Source organism: Astatotilapia calliptera, chromosome 13 (genome assembly GCF_964374335.1).
Source record: "Astatotilapia calliptera chromosome 13, fAstCal68.1, whole genome shotgun sequence".
NCBI lineage: Eukaryota > Metazoa > Chordata > Actinopteri > Cichliformes > Cichlidae > Astatotilapia > Astatotilapia calliptera.
This window is the reverse complement of record NC_137434.1, coordinates 5,518,577-5,544,390: the sequence shown is the minus strand read 5'-3', so window position 1 is coordinate 5,544,390 and position 25,814 is coordinate 5,518,577. Positions and strand designations below refer to the sequence as shown.

Genomic DNA, 25,814 nt, shown 5'->3' with positions numbered 1-25,814 from the left:
AAATCGGTTTGGCTGAGATTAAAGTTATTAGATTAGATTAAATTAAACTTTATTAATCCCTCGGGAGGGTTCCTCCGGGGTTTTCACACAGCTGAATAAACGTCAAACAGAAAATGATTAAACAGAAGAGTCTACGCCAGCGCCCTGTTATATCTAGACAGCAAGGAGCAGACGGCAGAGTTTCTCTCCACCGAGGGAGCCTGTGACGTACTACCCGGCTTTCTTTAGACCGCGAAGGCCGGGTCCTCAGGTGGAAGCAGCCTCTGAATTTGGACACCCCCGCTGTTTCCGGGCCGGCCAATAATAACGGTGACATTTAACGTATTTTATCCTATAAATAAACACTGTAAAATGTATTTATCCCCCCCAACAGCCCTTTTGAATGTCTCCCTAGTACGGCCACAACACCTCACTTTTTTGCCACATGTATTGCAAACCACGTCTCAGCTGTTTGTGGAGGTAAAATACATCCACACAATTACGCTCAGCCATCAGACATTTATACAGACGTATTTCGCACATGAAATGTAGTTTATCATTTGTAGTTAATGATAAACTACAAATTTACTCTAAATTACTAAAATATCGATATTGTAATGTGAGAATCGATTCGAGAACATAAATGACTGGTATCGGAGGAATCGATATTTCAGGATCGATCTGCACATCACTAGCTGATAGACAAGAGGATATTCTCATTTAACTATGAACTCTTAGCAAAGGGCAAGAAAGTGAAGAAATAATTACTGTGCAGTTCTGCCATAGAGACTCCTGAAGTTCAACTTCATGGAGTTTGACTGCATGTTAGCATAAGCCCCACATTTATCTATGGGCTGTTAACAACCCTTCACTGGAGAGGTGAAGGTTAGTCCTAGAGCCCACGTTTCAGGCCCTTTCCTTTGCTAACAACTTCTTTTATGTGTACAGAGTCCCTCATGATCATGTCAGAAGAAGATTATCCAAAACAGCGTTCAGTTTATCGGTTCTCTGCCATTACAGCGACGGCAGGAGTGTCGCCTTGAAGTATCCATTCATTTAACGGCTTTACCATTGATGATTTATGACTTTTACTTTCTAGATAACGTTAATTGTGTGCGTCTTTGTGTTTGTGTACATGTTCAGTGACAGCGGTCAGGTGAAGCTGCACCCCAGTCTCTTCTTGCTGCTGCTGGTTCTCAGTCGGCTCTACCCTTCTCCCATGGATGGATCCTCTTCTCCTTTGGGGCTCGCACCTTTCATGCCCTTCATCATGAGGTAGGTGATCTACGCATGCATGCACAGGTACAGTGGAAACAGTGGAGTCACAACAACCGAGACCATTACTGATGATTTTCTACAAATGTGGGTTAGTTTCACAAACAGCGCAGTTCAGCTGCATGGACTCTACAGGTTTGCACAAACCACAAAGATGCAAAGCAGGGGACTTAGCAGTGTCTCCAGGGAAGCAAAACGCATCCAGACCCAAATATGTTTTCTGCTGGTTTGATACACTCCAGTGGATTTCTCTCTCCTGTCGTCTTACATACAATGAACATGTGACACGGGTGGTCAGGACTGTGGCTGCTTTCTGTGAAGTGGAGGATGTTTTAACCCACACCAAGCATTCTGACTGAGACATGGAGATTCATCCGCTCTATTCATCTTCTTCTTTTGATGTGGTAGTCAGTTCAGCGATGTTCTAATGATGTTTTTATGTATGCACTCAATGTTGGGCGATTGGATGAATATATCAGCTATCGTCGATCATTTTTACAACGGTGATTTATTTATTTATTTATTTGCCCATGAGTAAGTTTGCTAATAACGATGGAGCTAATAGAAGCAGTCAACAGAAGGAAAAAAAAATAGTAGCGCTGTTTTAACAGCACCCTCGTTCATCTGCAAGCACATGCACCGTCCTCAGAGTGCGCCCAAATGCTTGTTGATGGAGCTGCAGAAGCTGGTGATAGTCTAGGATACTCAGCCAGTGTCAGGTGGACACGTGCATGCTCATGCAAGTTAGTCGTGTTTGAGTACTTTGCTCGCACCATACGTCTGCACACTTCCTTAGGTCTCCCTCTTTCATCTGGTTTAAAGCCAAAGAAATCCCAAATTGGCGACTTTATATTTTTTTAGTGCTGTCAGCGTTAACATGCCATCATGACGACTAACGCAATGAACAATTAATTAGGGGATTAGTTCGTCCATGTTTGGACTTCTTCTGTGTTGTAAATGCGCAAATCAGTCTGTGCATGATTACATTGCTCCGGTCATCCTGCGCATGCACGAATATATCGCCCATCGTTGATTATTGGACTGACGATTGTCGGTTGGTGAATCAGTCAGAGCTGTTTTTGACATTGAAAAATTCCGGATATCAGTTATGCCATTAACAGAGAAAAGCACAGGCTTTAGGGAAGGCTGTGCTTTTGCCTCAGAGGAAATATTTGTTCATACGCTGACCTTTCATTATTAGAAACTTTGGCCGTGCTGGATTGGCACACACATGACTTTTATTTCATGACTATCGTCCCTGCGTTGTGATGTTTCCTTGTTTCCTGTCACTATTCATCCCTCCACTCATAACAGTGGACTTGAATGAGCATTTATCCCACCCTGCCTTTTCCAGTCTCTTTGCCTGCTTATGTAAAGTCTGAAAGGAAAAAATGTAACCAAAGGAATTCTGTCCAACCCAAGAGAGTCCCACACCTGCTCACTCAGCTGTGATAAACCTCTCAAACTAAGTTTATCTGAACTTTTCTTTCTAACTATAGAACAATTCACAATCAGCAAAGGTCTAAATATTTTGTGTGTTTGTGTGTGTGCGAGGCTTCTTTCATTTGTGTTGTTTGCGCAGGTGTTTCTGCATCTTTGATATGGATGTGCTGTCATCAATTCATTGTCGTTTTTCAGTACTGGTACAATCGCTGTGATATAATCTAAGGTTTCGCCATGGCTACAAGAGAGATTGATTTGTGTTCGTCTGTAGGATTTTGTGTCTTTCCACACTAAGACAAAACACCCATCTACTGTGAGCTGTTCCTGCAGCGAGCAGCGCATGTGTGTGTCGCGTTGCAGCTCGTCTGAATCCACTCGCTGTTTACTGGAGAGTGAACCTCTCAGGCGAGTGGGAAACTTTAGTCACAACTTCATTTTGTTACATTTCTCCATTAGAGGAATGTACAAATATTATTGGAAGATGTTCTTATGCTGCACCTGCAAATAAGAACTGTAAGCTTCAACCTTGTGTGTCCACAAGATTTGGCATCCCAAGAAAATAATACCTGATCTCAGCATTTAACACGCCTACACCCTTCAACAGCACCTTGATAAGGTGTATAAAATAAAAGCAGCACAACTAAGGTGGTGGAGACTGAAGCTCATGTTTTCTGGAATGCAAGCACACAGCTGGTGATGCTTTGTGGCAAAGAAAAGGTGGGTGTGAAGGCTTTTTCACTTTGTACGGAAATCACTATTGTGTTATGTGTGCAAGGCAGAGCCTTCTCATTACATTTCTTTAAGCTATTCTGTCACTATAGCTATTCTGAATAGTTTATCTGATGTGTAAATTGTCCAGCCAGATGATTGATGCAGTATTTTTACAGCTGGATAGCTTGTGCGTCCGACTTTGTGTGTGTGGATGTGCGCGCGTGTTTGGGAGGATATAGGGAGTTAAGCTTTGACCTTGAGGTTGGAATGCACTACTGATGGTTTAGATAATAGTGCTTGCATGTGGGTGCTGTATGTGTGTTGGTAGGGGCTGGTAGGGCTGGGCCATATCATACCGTTCACTGTAATACCGGTATAATGTTGGGCAACGACAAGAAAATGAAATATCGTGATAGAATTTGGGTAAAACGCGCATGCGCGGTGCCTTTGTTTTCATACGCACATGGCGGAAAAAGCATGGCGGCGGCGATGGAGAATGAGGGCGAAAGCGATCGTTGAATGAAACGGATGAAGCAGAAGTGGTTTGTAAAAATGCTGCAACTTCAGTGTGGAACTGGTTTAGCTTTCGACCGTCAGATACACAACAAAGCACTATTTTTGGTAGAGCATGCTAGCGGGCCGTCGTTATTACCGTGTTTTTCTTGCAAAATACGGCACACTTAAAATCAATCCTTTGATTTTTCTGAATATCGACAGCGCCCCTTATAATCCCGTGTGCCTTATGTATGAGTTCTGGTTGTGTTTACTGACCTCAAAACGATTTTATGTATACGGCATTTGAAAATCTGTCAAATGTTTTAGTACGACTTTGCTGAGCTACGAAGCCGCAATGCTTGATGGATTGTCGGAGCATTACGGCTATCGTAGGCAGGAGCCTCGCGGAGTGATACGTACTGTGCTTCAACATAATATTACCGTATTGTGTGTGTATAACCTCTTTAAGTTTTGTGGATATTATACATGGTTATGCTGAGGATATGTCGGCCAGTTTCCACTGGAAATGCCTTTTGGTTAAACTGTCAGCAAGAAATTTTGCACTGTTAAATTTTATGTAACTTTAATGCACATAAAAACAGCTGCTTGTTTAAGTGAAAATACATTGATGGGTTGTTTTTTATTTTTTTGCACTAATAAAGTTGTGGAGTTGTAAAGTATTTTGTCTAGTGTCAATTATATCGTCAGTTATATCGTTATTGCAAATTTTCAAATGTATATCGTGATAAATATTTTTGGTCATATCGCCCTGCTCTAGTGGCTGGCATAGTGAGGAGACATAAAACTGGTATTGTAGCATGCTTTGTGAGTACAGTAGTTGTGGGATTTGGCTTTATTGTTAGTGCAGTGGCCTTTTTTTTGGCAGGCGGGTGTCTTTGTCTCCATGGCTACGTCTATCTTTTTTTTTAATGTTTAGTTTAGTTGCGATGCTTAAGCTTAGGGTTAGATTTTGGGGAATGAGATTTAAAATGAGTCAGTGTTTTCACAAAGCTAGTGCCCCTCACCCTACAGACTTGTTAACTGGAATATAAGAACCACTCATCCAAATACCTCAAACTAACCTCCAATTTTCAAGTAGATTGGATAAACATCTGTCACATTTTTAGTGAAACGGTAGAGCCGTATTGTTTGCGGTTTACTGTATAATATATTCTGGTGTTGAGCAGCTCTTTTAGTTTGTTTGGCCCAGACTCAAAGTTTGAAAGGAATTCAAGTTTCATGCTAACATCTGTGCCTCCCCAGAGGAGTAGTCTGACTCCCTTTGCATTGACCTCAGTGTCTTCAGTGCCACGGTGAGGGTGACATTTGGTGTTTGCGTGCAAAATTCTCATCAACTGTTTGAAGGAACTGGCATGAGAATTTTGTTTAGATGTTCACGTTCCTCTGCACCTCAAGGGGAGTTATGACTGTTTTGTGTTTTCCTTCATCCAACCTTTGTTATGTTTAAAGGTGGAGATTTGGGGCAACTATTGCTACTGGTCCTTTGCCAGGTTAGCGCAGTCATTCTGCTTCCCAATGATCTTTCAGGATTAGTACTTATTGCACGAAACTCTAGTGTGTGAGGGTGAAACCTCTGCCCTCTAAAACAGTCAAGTTCAACCCTGTTGTATGAGTAATGCTAATAAGGTATGTGTTTGTACATAATAGTGTAGCTCAAGGTTATAAGACATAGCAAAGTCAAAGAACAGGAAATGCAAAGCTGCTAGTGCCCCAAATATTTAGCCTTTTTAAAAAATCATGTTGTTTTCAGTTTGACAAGTTGGCTCCATTAAACAGTGCTTTTAAGTTGTAGCATTTCCTGCTGGCATTGTACCCTTTATTACAGAGACAATTGTTATTGGACTACGGATATGTGTCAGAATGTTTAAACAATGTCTGGATTCAGATATGACTACAAAAATAGTCTAACTTTCTTTTTTCCAGTTTGAAGTTTTTACCAGCAGCTCTTTAGGCGCTGACGTGTTGCCTCAGGATCTTTAGAGACCTCCAAGACTATTTCACCTGTATTGGTAATCTGGTCTTGATCGCATTTGGTTTTTCCTCCATCTGTACACTCTGTCTGACTGCACACTTAAGGGCTGGTTCTGTAACTGTTTCTAGTCTGATCCACGTCTTCAGTCGTATGTTGCAAAACACTTCATTTTTGTTTTTATAGGCAGATCACAACCACAGTTGCCTTAAGCCGATTTATACTGTAAGGTAAAGGCCATACAGTAATTTCAGCAATTGCTTGGCGAGAGTGGGAAAGAAAAACCCCCTTTTAACAGGAAGAAACCTCCAGCAGAACTACATCAGAATCAGAAAGGGTTTTATTGCCAAATGTTGAGCGGGTTTACAACATTAGGAAATTGCTGCGGTGCTTCAGTGCAGACATACTGTTATAAATTAAGCTTAAATAGACATGAAAATAAAAATAAGAATAAGAATTAAAAGTGCTAAGTAGATAGATAGATATATACATGATATATACATGAGTGCAGGTGGTGATCAGTGCCAAACATGGAATGATGCAGTGAACACAGCGTAGGGTCATGTGTTAGTGGTGGGAATAGTCGTACGGTTATTGTTCATGTGTCCAACAGCAGAGGGGAAGAAACTGTTCTTATGGCGAGAGGTTCTGGTGTGAATGGACCGGAGCCTCCTGCCTGAGGGGAGCAGGTCAAACAGACTGTGTCCAGGGTGAGAAGGGTCAGCTGAGATCCGAGCTGCACGCCGCAGTGTCCTGGAGGTGTAGAGATGGGAGTCTACAGCCAATCACCTTCTCAGCAGAGCGCACAACACGCTGCAGTCTCTGTTTGTCCCTGATAGTGGCTCCAGCGTACCACACGGTGATGGAGGAGGTGAGGATGGACTCGATGATTGCGGTGTAGAACTGCATCATCGTCCGTGTTGGCAGGTTGAATTTCTTCAGCTGCCTCAGGAAGTACATCCTCTGCTGGGCTTTCTTAATGACGGAGGTGATGGTGGGCTCCCACTTCAGGTCCTGGGTGATGGTGGTATGCAGGTATGGGGTAGCCATAGAGCTGGGCGATATGAGATTTTTTCATATCACGATATGTTTTTTTTTTTTATTTCAGGCGATAACGATATATGGTAAAATGGTAAATGGCCTGTATTTATATAGCCCTTTACTAGTCCCTAAGGACCCCAAAGCGCTTTACATATCCAGTCATCCACCCATTCACACACACATTCACACACTGGTGATGGCAAGCTACATTGTAGCCACAGCCACCCTGGGGCGCACTGACAGAGGCGAGGCTGCCGGACACTGGCGCCACCGGGCCCTCTGACCACCACCAGTAGGCAACGGGTGAAGTGTCTTGCCCAAGGACACAACGACCGAGACTGTCCAAGCTGGGGCTCGAACCGGCAACCTTCCGATTACAAGGCGAACTCCCAACTCTTGAGCCACGATCGCCCTTTATTGGGGCGATATATGTCACGATATAAGCCAAATAACTATATTTGTAAGATTTAAATGTGCCGTTGCTCACAAGTAAAATGTGAAATAATCAGCAGCTTGTTTTTATTTAAGTATTTATTTCCCATAATAAGTTCAACAGGTGCGGCACGGTGGTTAGCACTGTTGCCGCACAGCAAGAAGGTCCTGAGTTTAATTCCACCATCAGGCGGGGTCTTTCTGTGTGGAGTTTGCATGTTCTCCCCGTGTTTGCGTGGGTTCTCTCTGGGTACTCCGGCTTCCTCCCACCGTCCAAAGACATGCAGCTTGTGGGGATAGGTTAATTGGATAATCCAAATTGCCACTAGGTGTGAATGTGTGAGTGAATGTGAGTGCGAATGGTTGTCTGTCCCTGTGTGTTGGCCCTGCGACAGACTGGCGACCTGTCCAGGGTGTACCCTGTCTATGACAGCTGGGATAGGCTCCAGCGCCCCCCGCGACCCTGAAAAGGATAAGTGGAAGCGAATGGATGGATGGATGAAGTTCAACAGGGGAGATGTACTTAAGGAACATGAGACTTTTTCAGAAAAATAAAGGCAAATATTGCAAACTACACAAAAGGCAGCCGCTAAAGCGTTTAAGTTTCAAAATAGAACAAACAAAACAGACTAAATTGTCAATTCCACTTAGAAATTATTAATTCTAAAAATAAATCTTAGTTTGTTTTACTGAAGAGCAGACAAAATTGACTAACTTTTGTCAATATCAAATAAACTGAGAACTAAAAGGAAATTCTCAATCTCTCCTTGTTGTATAGCTGAGCTTTTCAAACAGTTTTAACAGTTACTTTAGTCTGACAAAAGCCGAATGACGAATTAGCGCTTCCAGTCAGAGACTGAGCATGCACCGGTTTATTGTATTTCCAGACTTGCTTTCGACACAATTTACAGTGCGCGCTACTCTGTTTGACTTGAAATAGCCCGAAATACCTTCACACTACGGAACTTCTATGGCTCTTCCGTTTGACAATCTCTCCGGCGTTGGAACCATCATCTGTTTTATCTTCGGTAACCTTCGGTTACGCTCTCGGTTGATTTTTCTCTAGTCGGCGCACTCATTTCCTCCAATACCCGGGCGGCACGGCGGCTGGCTGCTTTCCAAAACAAATACACATGTGCGGCTTGGCACTTGTGCTGTACGTAACAAGTCACGTGACGTGACGCTGCAGCTGTGATTGGTTTGGCTCTGCACTACTTAATTTGGATTGGCTGTTCTTTTTTTTTTCTTTTTTTTTTTTTTAGCGGTGAGGCCTATCGCAATAGTTTAATTTTTCTATCGAGAAAAAGTTATTTTGCAATACATATGTTATCGTTCTATCGCCCAGCTCTAGGTAGCCATCTAACTCGCATCTGATAATAACCTGTTGAATAATTCATTTCATTCCATATTTAGTGACACACATAGAAAATGGAAAGTGAAGTGTGATCAGAAGCTGACTGGGTCATAAACTGGAGCCGTTACCACTTGCACCTGTAAATGTGTGACTTTGCCTTCGTTGAATGCATACGTTCTTAAAAAAATAAAAAATCTGAACCTCAGTGAAATCTCGTAGTTATGCCTTTAGAGTTCCATCTCTTGTGGGTGAAAATAAAAGGGCTTTCGGCTGAGTCTGGCACTGTCAGAGAAGGTATGCAGCACACACATCTAGCCAAATGAAGCCCACATGTTGGAGATGTTAAATATAGCCCAGCCACAACTTCTTTGGCTCCAGCCATGTTTCTCTGCGATACCCCCTTTCCATCCCCCAACCCATCTACCCCAGGCGTGTTCAGGACGTGTCTGATGAGGCCGATGGCCGTCGCCCACCGCGTGCTCCCCGTCTCCATAAGACCTGACCCGTCACCTCCAAGGATTAAATGTTGCTTAGCTTCACCTGTTGACAGGCCAGAGCACCATACTCAAATACTGTGGTATAACTCCTTTACACCGCATAGCAAATTATTATTTTTTTAAATCTTCATAACCTCCCACCTCATCCTCACTAGATTTGTAACATTCCCTCGATGCCGGGCCCTCTGCAAGCGTCACACCTGCATGCGTAATGACGGAGTGAATAATGATGATGACGAGAAAATGGGGGAGGATGACGAGAAGCGGACATTTGTTATAATAATTAATGGCTTCATTCCTATCCGCAGTGTCTTTAAAACAGTTTGTCTTATCTCCTTGGAGCGCCTCTCCTTTTCTCTGTCTCTCCATCTTAACTGTAAGCCCTCAGAGTGTTGTGGTAGTGATTTATATCCCGTGATATCCAGCCCAGGCATTTCTGCTCACCCTGCCTGCACCACTCCTTTCCTTTCCTTTTTGGCCCGCACTGTCTCACATCTCATTTCTTTAGAAAGGGCACAGAAATGCCTATAAACTGACTTCAAAAGGGACTGCTATCAGTTTCTTTTTGTTTTTGTTTTTTTAATACAATGCAGTGCATTTCCCCACGATGACGAATGGTGAACAAATGCCTAGAGAAGAACAAACTTGCCATCAGTATCTGAACTATGCCTGACATGAAAAGGAAATAGTTTACTGACACATTACAGGATTACATTTCATAATGTAAACTGAAGCTGTACCCTGTGTGCTAATCAGGCCAACTAGTAGCGGCAAGGAGTTTATGAAACTGCTGAAAACTAGCACTGTAGAATTAGAAGATACAAGATGGTATGCCAAAAGCCGTGCAAAAGAGAACATGTAGGAGTTTGCGTGCTGTGTAGAGCACTGAAATTCATGCCTGAACCTTCAAACTTAAGACATGAAGGGTCATACCTGTGTTTTATTAACTGAGAGGGGTCTCCTTCACCAAATAATAATAATTTGAAGGAAAGGGACAGTGTGACTGGCATCTTTCTAAAACATCATCCTCTTCTTCATCACCTCAAGCCTCAAGTCTTCTGAACCGAAGTCAGAGCTCTAACACAAGAAATAGTGCAACAAGATACTTGTTTATTCCTGATATTGTCAGAAGTACTTAATGTCAGCAGATTAGACACGAGACCGTTCCGACTAACGTTTGGTTTAAGTGACCTAAAAACATTAAAACACTCACAATTTCTCTCCGATAAATAGTTTGATTGCATTTTCACATTGTATGAGAGTTTATTCACTAAGCGTCAGAGTCTAGTAATCTTAGATCTACACAGATGAACACAGGCTAATAACATCAGCTTTAACCCTCCAGTTCTGTGTACACCCCCCCTTACTTTAGTCTTCCCGGCCTGTTTTAACAGCTCTTAAATTAGCATAACAAACATTTTTCACCACCAAATTCAGTGCAGTGGGTCAATCAGTAGGTAGTAAAGTGGGTCTTTCAGGGGGTCATTCAGTCAATGGGAGGGGGGGTTTTAGTGGATTCCCACTCATCTCCTATGGTGGTCACCCTTGACCGGGAACACCACATATGTAACAAGGTTGATTAAAATACTCAACATTCAATGAAAGAGGTGATCATCACTTTCATATGTTCACCTGCATAGTGTGGAGGATGTCATAAGGCCTCGAGGCCATCAGATGTAAAAACCAAAACAGTATTTATGAGTGTTTTAAGTTGTAAATCAGTCAGATTTGACCCGAACACGACAGGAAGGAACAGCAGTGCTGCTTACCCACAGAAAGGTTCAGGATATCTTCACCAACTCACCTCAGCATCGCTGTTATCAGTCAGAAGTGGGCTTCTCTAAATGACTGGCCCACATTGGACACCTTTCACAAAGTTTTACAGCCTCTTCAAGAGTAAAGAGGCCTTCCACAGATGGGAGGAAAACAGTTGATCTGATATCCTCGTGTTGGTGTTGTTCCCAGATCATCATACTAAATGTTGTTCCAGGATCAACATTGCAAGTGACCAATCAGAATGTTGTGACGTCATACCTTTGCGACTTCGGGAAAAACCGGCGTAAAACAAAAAACTGTACTTAAGCTGCGTGAAACCGCCTCTGTCCGCCGATCAACAGACCCTGACCCTAACCCTAATCGTAACCCTTTAATAAACAGTAAGCAGAATTGATATTGTCCTTGCAACATTGGAATTTCATAAATGCACGAATGGCTTGGCGTGCAAAGGAATAACGTCACAACAATGTGATTGGTCACTTGCAATGTTGAACCTGGAACAACATTTTCATGATGGTCTGGGAACAACACCAACACGAGGATATCAGATCATCCGGGGGAAAACACCAGGTTAGGTCTGTATCTGGTCCAAATAATAACATAAACACACTGGCCACCTGCAGACTTATGAGATGTAGTTTAAAGTTGATGTTTTTGATATGTCCTACAGCGGCCACCGTAGCGAGAGTTATACTGTTGAATTGGGGAGGACTAAGAAAACAGAAGTCAGTTGACTGCAATCTGCCGATAACGTGAAAACCTTACATTCTGTAACTTTCAGTGTAGTTTGATGTCCAGGTGAAAACTTGACACATATTATTTTAGGTTATGAGATCTTTTTGATACATTCACTGTTAACTGGATGTCTTTGGGTTTTTGCCTGTGGGCAATTTGAATATGGCTCAGTTCATACGGGCTGTTGTAATATCAAAGATCTACACAAAACTGACAGAAGCATAAATAGCAGTGGGAACATGATTATGTTTACATGATTACGTTTACATTATGCTGGCTGTCTGCCTAACCAGGCATGTACAGTTACGTGCAGCCATGATTATGCTTGTCGGGTTCATACCGGATGTTTTTTAATTTGACACACATTCTAGTGGTTTTCCACACAGCAAAATAGTCAGGACAAAGAAAGAGTTTTGGTGGTAAAGTAAAAGAAGGATTGTTTTTGCTTGGCTAGATCGCGTCCATATGAATAATTGAAGGAAGCCAAATTGTTTAATTTGTCACTCCTTGCTTCTTAATTTGCTTACAGTAGGTTCTTTGCTAATCAGCTTTGACTCTCAGGCTTGTTTAGCCAACATGCTTGAGTCTCTGTGGAGGAAGCAGTTCTCCCAGCTTTCCAAAATGAGGCCCAGATGAGCCTGATCCAGGCCAGTCAACAGTCTGCCTACTGAATCCCACAGGGGACGTCCCTGTTCCTAAAATTACAACCTTCCAAACTGTCATTTCCTTTTGCAAAAGACTTTCAATGGGACAAATTAGCACAGATAGTTAACATATGGGGCCCAAATGGGGTCTGGGACGAGTGGAAAGTGAGGAGTTTGCATGAAATTTGGTGGGTTTGTGTGTGGGACGTTTGTGCTCATAAATTCACGTGTGCAGGCGTGCAGAGCTCAGGAATGCAAACTGTTGTCTGCGTTTGATACACGGCCCTTTGGTTGTCTGTCTGGCTGTATGTGTGTGTGTTCACAGCAGGTGGAAAAAACATTTGTTAACAGTTGATCTGTTGCTCCAAACAGCCCCCACTTTGTTTCAGTGCATACCGATTGGACGTTTCTTGTCACTTCTTGTCCCGGTCTCTCAGTCAAATCACCAGGAGATCCAACACTTGATCGTTTATTGGCTTTGCTGCTTCCTCTTAACAGATGCTGTTTATTATTAACATACGCTCTCACGGTGCTATCCAGATATCTGCTGACATATCTCGCCTCCACTCAGTACCAGAGCCAAAAAGATGGACTTCTTTTTCACCTCCACATGCCGCTGCAGCATGAGAGGTGTTTCACATTTCTCTGGAAGCTTCTTTGAATTTTTCATAGCAAAGCCGAGGGCCGTTTTTGGCCCCAGCAGCCAGTTTTAATGCCATGAAAGCCCCTAAACAGGCCGGCAGTATTAATGTAGCTTTGATCCACTTTTTACTTTTTTGCATGTAAATAAGTATGCATGCTTGTCATAGACACCATGACATCACCTATTGGTTTTTGCACGCTACATTTTGAAACATCAGCATTAGCATTTTTGGCCGGCACCATGTTAGTTTATTGGAGCCAAAAAGTGACTATATTTGGATTGGAGGGTGGAAAGGGTAAGGACGGCTACATCCATGAACTGTATGGGTGCAATATTGGACTTGAGGAACAAGGTATCAATAAAGAACTCCTCAAAACTGCAGCACAGACTTATTGGATGGTATATTTCACACAGCGTCCCGCCACCTCAGTAGGATTGCCCTCCTGGCCAACAGGGAACAGAATGATAACGCCTGTCTTTTATATGCACCTCATTCCCACTGATGCCAAACAGAACAAGAAGGGGGCCAGCGTCACACTGAAAATCCTGGTCAGGGTATGAAAAACGCCTGTCCAGAACTGAACAAGACTGGGACAAGACCACTACATGTGGATCCGTGAGGCTTCAGCAGTTTTGCATCTGTCACAATATGGAGTGATTTCAGGATAGATATGAGATAATCTGGATTTTGAGAAATGGACTCGATACACCACTTGAGTTTTTTCTTTAAAAGTGGTAAGATTAGGTATTTTAGCATAGCAGTCTGTAGTAATTGACTCACTGGGGAGATGGCCCCAAGTGGACACTAGAGGAACTGCAATTTTTAGCAGTTTTTACCAGAATGGCTTTTCAGCTTTGTAGGATGTCACATTGTGACTTGTCTGTGCTAATATATAAATGCACGTGTATTCTAACTGTGACACGTACATGAGCATTATTAAGACTCAGGGTGTTGTGGTTCCTTTCAGAAACATCTACATACAGTATGTTTGGTACACAGTCTCCAAGAGGCAACCGTTAGACTTTTATGTTTGCTTTTTCCTGCTTATCTGTTGAAGGCAGCCAGTTTAGTAGGTGTCAGTTTTCTTCCAGTGTGATGGCTGTTTTTCGTGGAACTGTACTCCAGCTATCTGTTTCTGCAAGTAGCTGAACTCTTACTCTGCTCCTTTCGAGCCGTCTCACCCTTCCCCCTTTTATCTCATTCAGGTCTTGGTCATGTCCTTCCCTCATGCATCGGCTCTGTTATGACATCGGAGAAGGAAAGATTAGCAGCATGTAAACAAGGTTAATTTTAGCATGCACCCGGGGTGACTAGCTGCAGCCTCCATCACCGACGAACACTGTAAATGACCGTGAGCTGGAGACATCTGCGCCTGTGTGTGGGCGAAAACAAAATGTAGTAGGCCGTTTCCTGGCTGGTTAGGTAATGATTCTAAAATATTTGATTCAGGGTTTATCGGTCATCAGCTGACCTGGGAGCAGTTTGTTTTTCCCTTTGCAGTAGAGGAGGGAAACAGGAGAGGGAGAAAAAGATGTTACATAAGCAGTGCAATAAAATAGCGGCCAACTGTCCAAACCAAATAGCTCATAGGTCATCACTGAGAATATGTCCATGACTTAATGTGGTCGGGGAACAAAATAACGATACTTCATAATGATAATATACGTGGTGATTATGTTATTTGTCATAGAAAAGTTAGAATAACAATCTTTGACTTGTGATAGCGGGGAAACATCAGTACTTTTTCCATGAAATCAAATGATATATTACATAATGCAATACTGAAAGATTATCATAACGACGCCGCCATCATCTTTCCCCAGTTTTTCCACGATACTAATGTTTTTCTCTGCTCCACAGATGCGGCCGCTCGGCTGTGTATCGCACCAGAGAAATGGCAGCTCGGGCTCTTGTCCCCTTTGTCCTGGTCACGCAAATCCCGTCCACCGTCCAGACCTTGCTGCAGGAACTTCCTCTAGAACCAGGACCCAAACTCCAACAGAACCGCATCCACGGCACTCTGCTGCAGGTCTGCTCCCGTGCACACGCCAGCATAAACCAGGACACACACACACTTTGTAAAGATGACACCGAGTTGGGGAGGGGGTGTTGTTTTAATGATCGCAAAGATTCTTGTAGAGTTGGATTCAAAACCTTAGTAACTTCAGTGTGTTCGTACGTGGTTGTTCTCTGTACGAATCAGCAAAGGAGCACACAGTTCTAAGTTACGTACGCCTGTCTCAACGTTTTGGATTTTGATTCTGTGCCCGTGTGAAAAGAGGGTGCACAACAAGGTGCTCTACTGCAAATATGAGTAGGCACACTTTGTTACAGTTTGTCACGTGTCACGTACACAATCATACAATGAAATGCTTGTTGCTGTGCAATTAGAGCAATAAGCAGTTAGCAACAGTACTCCTTGTACTCTGAACTTAAAATCTGCCACATTGGTGAGATGCTGGAGTCGGAGTCTCACCACAGGATGAAGAAACTCACTGGAGAGGAACCTGAAAGATGCTTGAGCCGGCCACAATATGGATCCGCCTAGCAGCTAAACTTTCAAAATAAAAGGGAACGAATCCGTCTTAGATGGTGTTGTTTCACGGATGATAAAAAGTTCTCAATCACAAGTCTTTAGCCAGTGACTGTATGTGGGAAAAGCCTTTTTTGAAAATTACATAAGGCACTGGCAACCGATTACAGTCACAAGTATTTCTTTTGTTAATCTGACCTTTCACAGTACAAATATTAAAACTAGTTGTATTCTATAGAGTCCATTCTGTACTAGCTGCGTGAAATTGTAGACCAAAGGCAGTGATGGAAAACAAAGCCATGAGAGGCAGTTGATTTTGCAGAGGTCTCTGGGAGTGCCTCCAGCTCTTAGGCTACGTTCACACTGCAGGCGAAAGCGCATCAAATCAGACTTTTTTGACCCTATGCGACCCATATCCGATCATGGTGTGACAGTGTGAACGGCACAAACCCGATATTTTCAAATCCGATCTGGGTCACTTTGGTATGTGGTACTGAATCCGATACATATCCGATGTCTCAGAAAGCGACTGCTGTGTGAACGGTCAAGTCGCATTAAATCCGTCTTTTACGTCACTGACACAAGACAGATGCCAATTATCAGCGCCGGAGAAGACATCGTGAACGCTTCCTGGCCATCCAGTGAAACTGTTGGGAAGACAACGTTGGAGAAACGTGAACATTTTATTTGTACTGTATAATCTGCAGATTCTGACAGAAATCTGCAACTATCCTTTGAAGCACTACTCCTCTAAAACAGTAATAAGGATCATTATTAGGTTATTTACATTATTATGTAAATAACAAAATAACTTTATAACTTAAAGCAAAATTGGGAAACGTAAAGTCCGAAACAAGTCTTTATATTAACGGCCATCAGTCAAACAATACTGTTTGCTCTGGGTCTAAACAGAGCGCGCTGTGTGTGACGTCGTCTTTTGCGCATGCGGGCCGCTTTGAGGGTTCACACTAGAGCGCATTTGCTGTCGCATTTTATTTGTAGTGTGAACGAGCAGACAAAAAAAATCGGATTTGATCAAAAAATCGGAATTGATCAAAAAATCGGAATTGAGCATTAAGACCTGCAGTGTGAACGTAGCCTTAGTGAGAGTCATGAATCAGTGCTGAAGTGTGCCAAAACGCTTCATGTTCAGATGTGCGTTTAAAAAGCATGTTCAGCATGAAGAAGGCGCTATAAGGCTTCTGCTTGTCTGGCATTAGATTAGGGCTAAATGTGGGGTTTTATTTTTCACGTATTTGGGCTGTTTTGTATGCTTCAAAACTTGTGGCGCATTTAAAAAAAAAAAAAAAAAAGAAGCAGCTTATTAGAGCTAAGGCACACATTTATACATGAAGCCAGCATGTTCACTTGTCAGGAAAATTAGATTGTATGTAGTTTTTACCCCTCAGCTATAAAAGGCAGATGGGGGGCTGTCATCAGGCGCGGCGGCGAGGACAAACGAGGCAACGGGAGCTTCAAATCTCAGTGAAGTCGCCTAGGATTTGATGTACTAATCAGTGTGATGTAGAATAGGAAAAAGAAACTAGACTCCAAGCACGTAAACACGGATGTCAACGCCGCCGGGATGACATATTACATGAAAATGAGCTTCTCAGTTGTTTTATGAGGGAGGAAATGCATTCATCACAGTTGTTAGCCTTCAAGGACACACCGTGTATCTCCAAAACATAAACTTTATTCCAAATGAAAACATGACAATCATCACCACTGGACCCGAGCTGCGATTTGCGTTTCCACCCAGCAAAGAGAAGAGGCAGAACGCAATTACCAAAGCAGTTATCACGACGGGGCGTATGCGGACGCCAGCGGAGAGGTTGGAGATACAATGCATCACACCTCAGCAAACACACACATTATCTGTCAGTCCCACACACTCAGTTACCGCACAGAGCCTGTCCAGACAAGGCGGTTATCGCAGAGTAAATACCAGTGTTTAGTTCTGTCATCACACTCTGACAAACACAACCAAACAGTCTGCTGGTAATATCAACACACACGGGAGGGGGGAGTGGGAGTTTCCCCGGCCTTTTTATTGAACGCCACTGATGGGGTCGGCCAGGGAGCCGGTGGGCGTGGAGCGGTAGGAACCGGGGGTCGAGACAAAAGAATGAAAAAGTGCACTTCTTTTTGGAGAAGATGGAACACTCACGGGGGGACGGCGGTCTGGACTGCAGGGAGGTCCGCTGTGGGATGAAGGCATGGATGGAGGAGGGGAGGTGGGCCTCTTAAAAGCTTAGAGGAGATTTCAGGAGGAGAGCGGTTTACTCTCCTTTCCTGTCATGGTCGCCACGTGTGAAGCTTCCCCACGTCTCCTGGTCTAGCTTCATCCATCTTCATCTATGTGCCCTCTGTTTCTGCTCATCTTTTTATTCTTTTGTTTTGTTGTTGTTTCCCATGATTCCCCTCACCTCGGATCTTATTGAATCCAGACTTGTATCATTTAGAAGTCACCACCTTTACATGTGTCGCCAGCAGTTTGTTTTGTTGTCACACTGTAACACATAAACACAGGTGAAGTCTTTGTACACAGCGTGCTTCATACAGGCGGCAGCTTCTGAAGCTGAAAATTAGGAACTGCAGTTCCACCAAAAGGCTCATTTCCCTCTTCCTGACAAATGTGGATGTATCTGTTTTAAATAAAGCTCAGCCTTTCTGTTGAAGCTTGATGTTGATGTTAGTGGCGTAGCTGCTTTGACTGGCTGGTTGAGTCTAACGCAGGAGGCTGCAATCACTCGATTGCTAGTGCGATAGTCTCACTGTCATTTGAGGTGTCGGTGGCTTTTGGATCACTTGCAATGCAATTACCTAACAAAACAAATCCTGTTACTTAACACTGACACAGGTATCTATGCCTGTGTGGTGTACCTGTACAGCTTTGCTAAAGCGGCTTGATAGCATTGATTAGCAACTTAGACTAAACACAATTACCTCCATGTCCAAAATAAAGACTTCAGGACTCTGTGTCTTTGTCCATCTGTCATACAGTAACATGGCTCTCTATGAACTATAAGGTGCAGTTCAGACCACATTCAATTCCCCTCTCGCCCCTCGGGGCAGTCTTTATCCTTCAAGCTTGGTTCTCTACCAGAGGCCTTGGAGCTGGAGAGTCATGTGCAGTATCTTAGCTGTTCCTGGACTGCGCTCCTCCCGACAGAGATCTTGGATGTTGTTCCTGGGACCTGCTGGAGCCACTCACCTAGCTTAGGGTTCGCTGTTACCTTCACCCTCTGCATCTTTGCAAGCTCCATATACTCTCAAGACACAAATCCACTTCTCCATTCTGAGAAACTATGATCCTTAATTCTTAAATAGAGGTTTTACTTAAAAATGACTAAAACCATTTTCAGCTGAGCTCACTAGAACCTGTTTTAACTGAAATCGCTTCTTACTGCAGTCGATCTCTTTGAGCATTTGCTGCTGCATACTGGTTACCCCAAGAAATTACGAAGTTGGTGTCCCACCACGGTGACTGTTCCTCAGCTGTTGCTATGTGGATCTTTTTGAGTGCACAGGCTGAGAAGCAGGGGCTTGAGCCAGGCTCCACTGGCCCCCTCTTTAATCACACCCCTGCATTAGAGTTTGAATTTGAAAAGGTTTATTCACACATCCGCTTATTTGGCAGTTTTAGTCCGTTTCAACCCCGTTTCGCTTCCTCTTCGTGCAGTTTTTTCATTTGAACCTTTTTTGTAGCCATCCTAAGACGGCTCACATGTAGTGTATGTCACATTCGCACAGACACACAAATATGTGTACAGGATACAGCAAAGCCGAAGCCTACAGGCTTCCTTAGACATTTCATTTCCTTTTTCCTTCCACTGAAAGCACACCAGACCATTGTACCTCACACACTGTCTGCTCAGCTTTGCTGCATCCACAGTGTGAATACATAATAAGCCACTGCAGCACATATACATCACGCTTCCTGTTTTTAACTTACAGTTGTGTTGAACATCAGTCCTTTTACTCTGAATTGTTACATATTTGGGTTTAATTCTCCATTTATTCCTTATTAATAATGCTGCTGTTATTAGGCCTGCTATTTTTTGCTATACAGTTACCCCGCCAGTGGTATTGTTTTGTAGTCATACTTATAATAACATTATATAATGAGATAAAACTGCGAGGACGGAATCCTAATTAATGCTACGATGTGTAAGTAAGATCTCCCACGTGTAGCTCTGAATAGCTCTGCTCATCTGTTTTGTGTTAATTAATAATTTCATGACTGCGTCAAAGCTTCAGGTGTCTCGAGTGTTTCAAGAGTTCAATAAAGTAACGATGAACTCGTTTGATCGGCGGGGATTGATTATCTGTGGGGACTATCTATACCGAGGCTACAGATAGCAGGTGAGTAGGTGTACGCTAATGTGAGGGCACAATGAGGGCATTGTGGAGATGATGGAGGCAGATATGCAAAGAGCTGCAGAGCCCAATGCAGGTGAAGTGGTCTAAACTTAGTAAGACAGAGATAGAGGTCTGAGTGTACGTGTGGAAGGGAGCATCTCTCTCAAACACACACACACACACACACACACACACACACACACACACACACACACACACACACACACACACACACACACAGATAAAGACGGTAGCCTCCTTGCTTTGTGTGTGAGAAACAAGGACGATGTTTAGACTGGAGCTGCAGAGACGCGGAGCGAGCGTGCACGCTAGCAACATGCACGTACGTGTGCACGTTCATGTATGCCACACTCTGGCGCTGTTTACACCGAGCTTACGAGGATTCTGGTTTTGGCCCCGGGACCTGTCTGATGTATGTTAATGTGCGTCGCTGTGTGTGTTTGTGTATAACAGGTAGCAGATGTTTTTGCTCGAGGGAGAAATGACTTCCTCTGTTATTGTCAAAGAACAACTGTTAGTGGGCCGAGCGCGGAGCTGGGAACCATCACCGCTACCGAGGCCGGCTCTGCCACCCTGCTGACTTTCACACAGGCGGTAATAAGTCGAATACAAGGAAATGTTTCCATCAGACACTTTTTTTTGGCTAGTTTTTTTTTTTTTTGCACGATTATAAGAATTCTTTTGTACTGAACATTATAAATCAGAGAAAGTTTAACCACTACTCTGACTTGACTTGCATAAACTCCAAATAAACAGTGACTATCTCACCCCAGATCCTCATCCAGTAGAGCTCTCTGCTATGAAGAGTAGCCTAAAGGTTGTATCAGGGTTTGTATATAGTTAACAACTGACTGTCAAATACAACAAAGTATAATTCAACAGTATTTCAACAATGGTTATTATTCACTTCCACAGTGACCTAAAGGGTCCACTTTTGAAGTAGAAGTCTTCAAATAAAGTTGTTAATGTGTAATAATGTAAGAGTTTGCGTTTCCCTGTTGCTTCTTTTTCTTAAACTACATCTCACATGTACATCGATGAGCTGTAATGTTGATTTACTGAAATCTTTCAGATTTTTGCATTTCGTCTCATGAAGTTTTCACACACGCTTTTGATTGGGTAATTAGCGTCACATGGGATGAGTTACAACGCATGCGTTTGGTCTGCCGCACGTTTAAGCCGCATTCAGTTGCTTCTGGAGTGAGTCGGTGCGTTCCAGTAGTAAAGTCAGGAAAGTAAAGACAAAGGCTCTGCAGATCAAAATAGGCCTACTGTAAATACAAGAAACGTTGCTCTGAATAAAATGCAAACAGTCTGTCAAAATCTAGTAAATCTGGGTCCTTAAAGAACGGCCTCTGGGTCCGGATCCAGACAGCAGTGCGCCTATTGGTGATGTCACTGCTGGGATTTACAGAACATTAGGATTCACTGACATTTTAAAATGGGAGTCTGAGGGATTTGCTTTTGAAGTCAGCCAGAGGCAACTTGAGAAATTGCGGTTTTATGCACTTTGATTTTAGCTTAATGGATCAGCCTCGAAGCTCGTCCCTTGAAGGCCGGCCTTCGCTGATCCTGGTTCTGCGTAAGGCTTCTTTCTCTTAAAATAGAGTTTTTCCTTCCCACTGTCACCAAGTGCTTGCTCACAGTGGCATCTGAATATTGGGTTCTTGTATATATTATTGTAGGCACTAGGGTTGGGCGATATGTAAAAATTGTCCAACCGACATCAGTCCAATAATCCACGATGGGCGATATATTCACGCATGCGCAGACTTTTTGATGGCCGCAGCAGTGTAATCATGCACGGACTGATTTGCACGTTTACAACACAGAAGTCCAAACATGGATAAACTAATTTCCCAGAAAAATTAGGGCTGTCAGCGCAGTCATAACGATTAACGTGATTAAAAAATTTTACGCGCTCAACTAATCTGGAGCGCAGAATAAACAAACTTTGGATAAACTGCCGAAATGCGGTGACGGAGACATTTCAGGGATTTTGACTCAGTCTGCGCTCCAGGTGGGTTAATTGTTAATCGTGTTAGTCGTCATGATGGTGCGTTAACGCTGACAGCACTAAAAAAAACAAAAAAATATAAAGTCACCAATTTAGGATGAAAGCGGTGTGCCGCTTGTGCAGACGTATAGTGCGAGCAAAGTACCCAAACATGACTAACTTGCATGAGCATGCACGTGTCCACCATCCGGCTGAGTATGCTAGGCTATCACCAGCTTCTGCAGCTCCATCAACAAGCATTTGGGCGCACTCTGAGGAGGGGGCATGTGCTCGCAGATGAAAGAGAGTGCTGTTAAAACAGCGCTACTAATTTTTTATTTCCCCCCCCCCTGTTGACTGCTTCTATTAGCTCCATTGTTATTAGCAAACTTGCTCATGGGCAAATAAATAAATAAATTGCCCCTGTAAAAACGATCAACGATGGGCTCAGCCTATCGTCGATTGTCGATATATTCGTCCAATCGCCCAACCCTATTAGGCACTTTTACTTCGCAACATAAAGAGCTTGAGGTGACTGCTGTTGCTATATAAATAAGATAAAACTGAATTGAAAGAGTTGCCTTTGTCCTAAATTTCCATACTATATTTCTCAATTTACAACAGTATTTTCACCTTTTACACACTTTTAGTGGCACAGACTGATCTGGGTTTTTGTTTTGTTTTTTCCCCTCGAGATGGAAAGCTTATTTGACTATAACATGTTCTGTGCAGAATATATTACAGTAGTGTGATAGAAATAGGACATTTTCATGCATGCACTGCAGTTCTAGATATACACCGACACTGTACGCAGCGTTTTCAGAAGTCAGAACTCATCCGAGGCAGGCTTCAATGTCCTGGCCTGATTCTCTCTACGTCATCCGGATTTGGTCAGCCTGATTAATTGGTTGCACTTAGGGCAGTGCTGTCTTCTGCGTGGCCTGGGTGAGACCCCTTCCCGGTAATCAAACATCTCTGAAAACCACTGGATTCACTTCAGTCACCCCGTCTTGCCCAAAACCTCTGTTGATACAATCTGGACCAAGCTTAACAAGCCCACCGGATAGACCGGCACTAACCCAACCCGACACTGGACTCCACTCTCGACACGCGCCAGCAGCAGCCCTGGCCCACAGCGCCGGGTACAGGCCAGACATATAAAGCTGCGGCCTGTGGTGGTTTGAGAAGGGCCAACTCGACACATGTAATCCTTTGTGTATTTTCACAACAGAGGCTAAATGAGACTGAGGAGGCTCTTGAATTCGGAGTATCGTTGTAGCCTCGTCTCTGGCAGCAGTTGCGTTGGTGTAGCTTTCCTCAGTGCATTCTTCTCTGCTGTCTTCAAATAATTTTCTTTTGGCCTGACGACTGCTGCCTTTAGCCAGCGATCTGCCTGGGCTTTCTGAGAAAAGCCTCTGGGCTGAACCAGAGAAAGAATGTGTGCGCCTGCACACCCAGTCAGCCTGCTTTTAAAATGCCATCAGATATATCCAGTCCAGTGGGAATCCCAGGTGTCTCGTATTGGTGTCAGACGTTTTGTGCTATTTTGTCAACATACAGGTGGCAGTTCCAACCGGGCAAAGTGGGCAACTGCCCAAAACATTTCTTACAGTGGTAGATATAAACCACTCTTGGTTTATGTCCTTGTTGGTTTATATTGAACCCATTTTATTGTATCTAATTTTTTCCCACTACGTCAACATACATCAGGGATTTATTCATTTGGCAACCCCTATAGTCACAAGTCGTCTCAATGGATGGCTTTGTTTGATGGCTGTATGAATTCTAGGTTATGCAATGTGGTTGCATTACATCGCATTATTTAATATTGTAACCGTTCACTCTTTATCGAATACCGTATTTTTCTGACCATAAGGCGAACCGGATTATAAGATGCATTAAGTGAAACAAAACAGTCAGATAAGGCAAACTTTACTCAACTTATTCTTCTTGCTTCCTCCTCGTCCGTAACATTGATTCATTAATGTAGAATTATCTCGCAGCTGCTCTGTTTCCGTGCTGTTGCAGTATATTAATGACTAACCTCATATTGTGGATGGATTATCTCAGTTGTTCTCCTGACTGAAGTTTGATCCGTTTACAGCATCCTGCCATGCGATTGCATTTGTCCCTAACCATCGGGAACCCTCACGTTAACTTTTATTGAGTGGAAAAGAGTTAGCGTTCATCCTCCAGCTTCACTGTTTGTTATGCTAACATAGCTGTGTCGCTAGCGATCACGTAGCACATCATTATATACCAGCTAGCCCAACTTCAGTAACCCTACAAACGTCACTGCTGTTTAGTTTTCTGTCTTCATTTATGTTGGAAGTGATAGCAGAGCTGTACGTTTTCATTTTTTACAGAAATCTCTGTCAGAACATGCTATATCATGTTTAGGTGGAAACTAGCGAGCTAACTTCCTGCTAACTCTGTTAAATTTAATAAATTCCGTTTTCATGGATTCCTGGATGTTAAACTTAATTGTTACACCTGGTAAATCAGCAACGCTGATCATTTTATTAAAGGTGAAATAATTTAGACAGTTTTTAACTCTCAGTGTACCGTAGTGTTTGTTTGACTTTGGGACCTGAAGCGGAGTTTTGGCGGTGTTGCCAACTTAGCGACTTTGTCGCTATATTTAGCAAGTTTTCACACCGCCTTAGCGACTTTTTTTTTTTTTTCTAAAAAGCGACTAGCGACAAATCTGGAGACTTTTTCTGGCATTATTGGAGACTTATGACTACTTATTCACATGGAAGCACGTATCGCTCTTACTCTCAACAATCAGCGGTTGCTTCAATCTGCACCTCGCCTGTGCGAAAACGCTCACAGGCGGCAGGTAGTCCTCACGCAGCAGTCGCCCCAAGCTGATGTCAGAGCAGGAGATATTCACCCCTACCCGTTAAAAACTGCAAATGAATCGCGCATGAGCGAAGTTGCTGCTATCGGTTTGCTGTCAGTAAGCACAACCAGAATTCATACATAAGGCGCACTGTCGATTTTTGAGAAAATTAAAGGATTTTAAGTGTGCCTTATAGTGCAGAAAATAGTGTATATTCAAAAGGACTTCATGTGATTCATAATGAGCTTCACTATATTTGTCCAAAACCTTATTTAGGAATATGTTTAGTCTGTCTTCACATCATGATATATCGTGATGTCCTGCCTTAGTGTTGTGTCCAACATTTGGAGACAATTTCCCTACCAGTGTTGGATGCCTGTAAACTTCATATGTTTACGTCCTGACTTTCTTCTGCAGAATTGATTTGTCTACCACTTATTTCCAATCCATATTGTCGAACAGTTTCCATTAAAAATGTATATATATATTCAGCCATTTTAAAGTTGTCAGTTTTGCCCAAGTACAAATGTAATGTCTCATGTTTATGGTCATTAGTTGCTGTCCACTCATATCATTGATCTTTACTTCTGTTATGTACAAAGTAAACTAACCCCTGGCCTCTTGTTCAGGGAGCTCCTGTTTTACTACTGCAGGATATTCGACAGCTGAGTGTCAATCCTTCACACATGCACACCCCCTATGCTGCTAGTACCAGTATGTACACCCGCCTCTGGACATAATAAAATAACAAACAACTCCCTGGAGGCCAGCTGCGATGCTCTGTTATAACTGTTAACAGTGATATAGTCATGCACATGGAGTGCATTTATAAGCTTTGTTTGTGCAAGAATACGGCCGTGCAGGGCAAGGGAAAGTTTGTGTTTCTTTTGTTTTTTTTTATATTTAGCTCGTCTTTATTGGATCTCTTTTTGTCTAATTGGGCGCGTCCACACTCTGCCTAACCTCTATCTGCTTTTATGTGAACGCCGATTTATGCGTTTCTTTGTGAATGTGTTTTACTGGACGGAGCCCCGGATT

At 43.1% G+C, this 25,814-nt stretch overlaps 1 protein-coding gene across 1 annotated transcript in view; it reads left to right on the top strand.

Moving 5' to 3' along the window:
• The window catches only part of thada (THADA armadillo repeat containing), a 119,448-nt gene that overhangs the window by 46,417 nt on the left and 47,217 nt on the right, over positions 1-25,814 (top strand). The window contains exons 28-29 of the mRNA XM_026190295.2: positions 1,123-1,254; positions 14,877-15,045. Coding sequence (XP_026046080.2) covers positions 1,123-1,254; positions 14,877-15,045 — 301 coding nt within the window. The remainder of the gene's footprint in view (positions 1-1,122; positions 1,255-14,876; positions 15,046-25,814) is intronic.